At 41.4% G+C, this 875-nt stretch overlaps 1 protein-coding gene across 1 annotated transcript in view; it reads right to left on the bottom strand.

Annotated features, from left to right (window-relative positions):
- The window catches only part of LOC106875120 (serine/threonine-protein kinase ICK), a 10,056-nt gene extending 9,190 nt beyond the window's left edge, over nt 1-866 (bottom strand). The window contains exon 1 of the mRNA XM_014923102.2: nt 813-866. Coding sequence (XP_014778588.2) covers nt 813-866 — 54 coding nt within the window. The remainder of the gene's footprint in view (nt 1-812) is intronic.
- Nucleotides 867-875: the final 9 nt, after the last annotated feature.

The following is an 875-nucleotide window of genomic DNA, read 5'->3' as shown; positions in this document are numbered from 1 at the left end:
TGCTAGTGTGTATGTGTCTCTCTCTCTCTTGGATCCTTTAACCCATTAGTGTTTAAACCGGCCATATCCAGCCCAATATATTCTACATGGTTTATATTCAAACTGGCCATATCTAGCCTCTCACACCTAACCTACATTGACATTCTAAAAATAAACAATCACATCATTGAAACCTCAAAGCTATAAGATAATGCATAATTAATTCAAAACAATTTGAATGGAAAAGTATTACATTTAACAGAGTAATTTGAACACTAAAGGGTTAATGCTAAGAGCATAATGGGCAATGAGCCTTCTCCAAACATCCCAATTGCTTGCCTTCCCCCCCTCAGCTCCACTTGAACCCACTTCCACTCCCATCATACTGTCCTCAAATGTAACTTCATCCCATTTCCCTCTTAGTCTCTTTCTTCCTCCCAGTGTCCAATCCATCAGCAACTGTAGCATAGCCGTCCTGGCCAGTAAACCATAGCCACCACTTAGTCTAAGCCCTGCAAAAGCTTTGGATAAAAGAAAACACAGGATGAGGATCAGTGAATTATGATTTCATTCAACATGTTCCCCTCTCAGGTTCACACACTCGTTGCAGGGGTCCTTCAGTTTTTCTAAGCCCTTTAAAAGAACTCAGAAAGGTTGGGCTTCCAGCCAAGCCCTTTCGTGATACCCTCAAAGCCAGGAACTTTTCAGTACTACCTCATACATACATATACCCATACCTATGTACCCCAACACACATACATACACATACCCACACAAAAATACACTCCCATCACACACACACACATATCTACCCCACTGTGTACCCCACTTACCTTCACTTCCCGTAAACTGACGCAGTCATCCCACGAATAAAACTTCTTTTTCATTCTGTTAAA

This window comes from Octopus bimaculoides, chromosome 28 (genome assembly GCF_001194135.2).
Source record: "Octopus bimaculoides isolate UCB-OBI-ISO-001 chromosome 28, ASM119413v2, whole genome shotgun sequence".
Lineage (NCBI taxonomy): Eukaryota > Metazoa > Mollusca > Cephalopoda > Octopoda > Octopodidae > Octopus > Octopus bimaculoides.
This window is presented reverse-complemented; position numbering and strand designations above follow the sequence as displayed.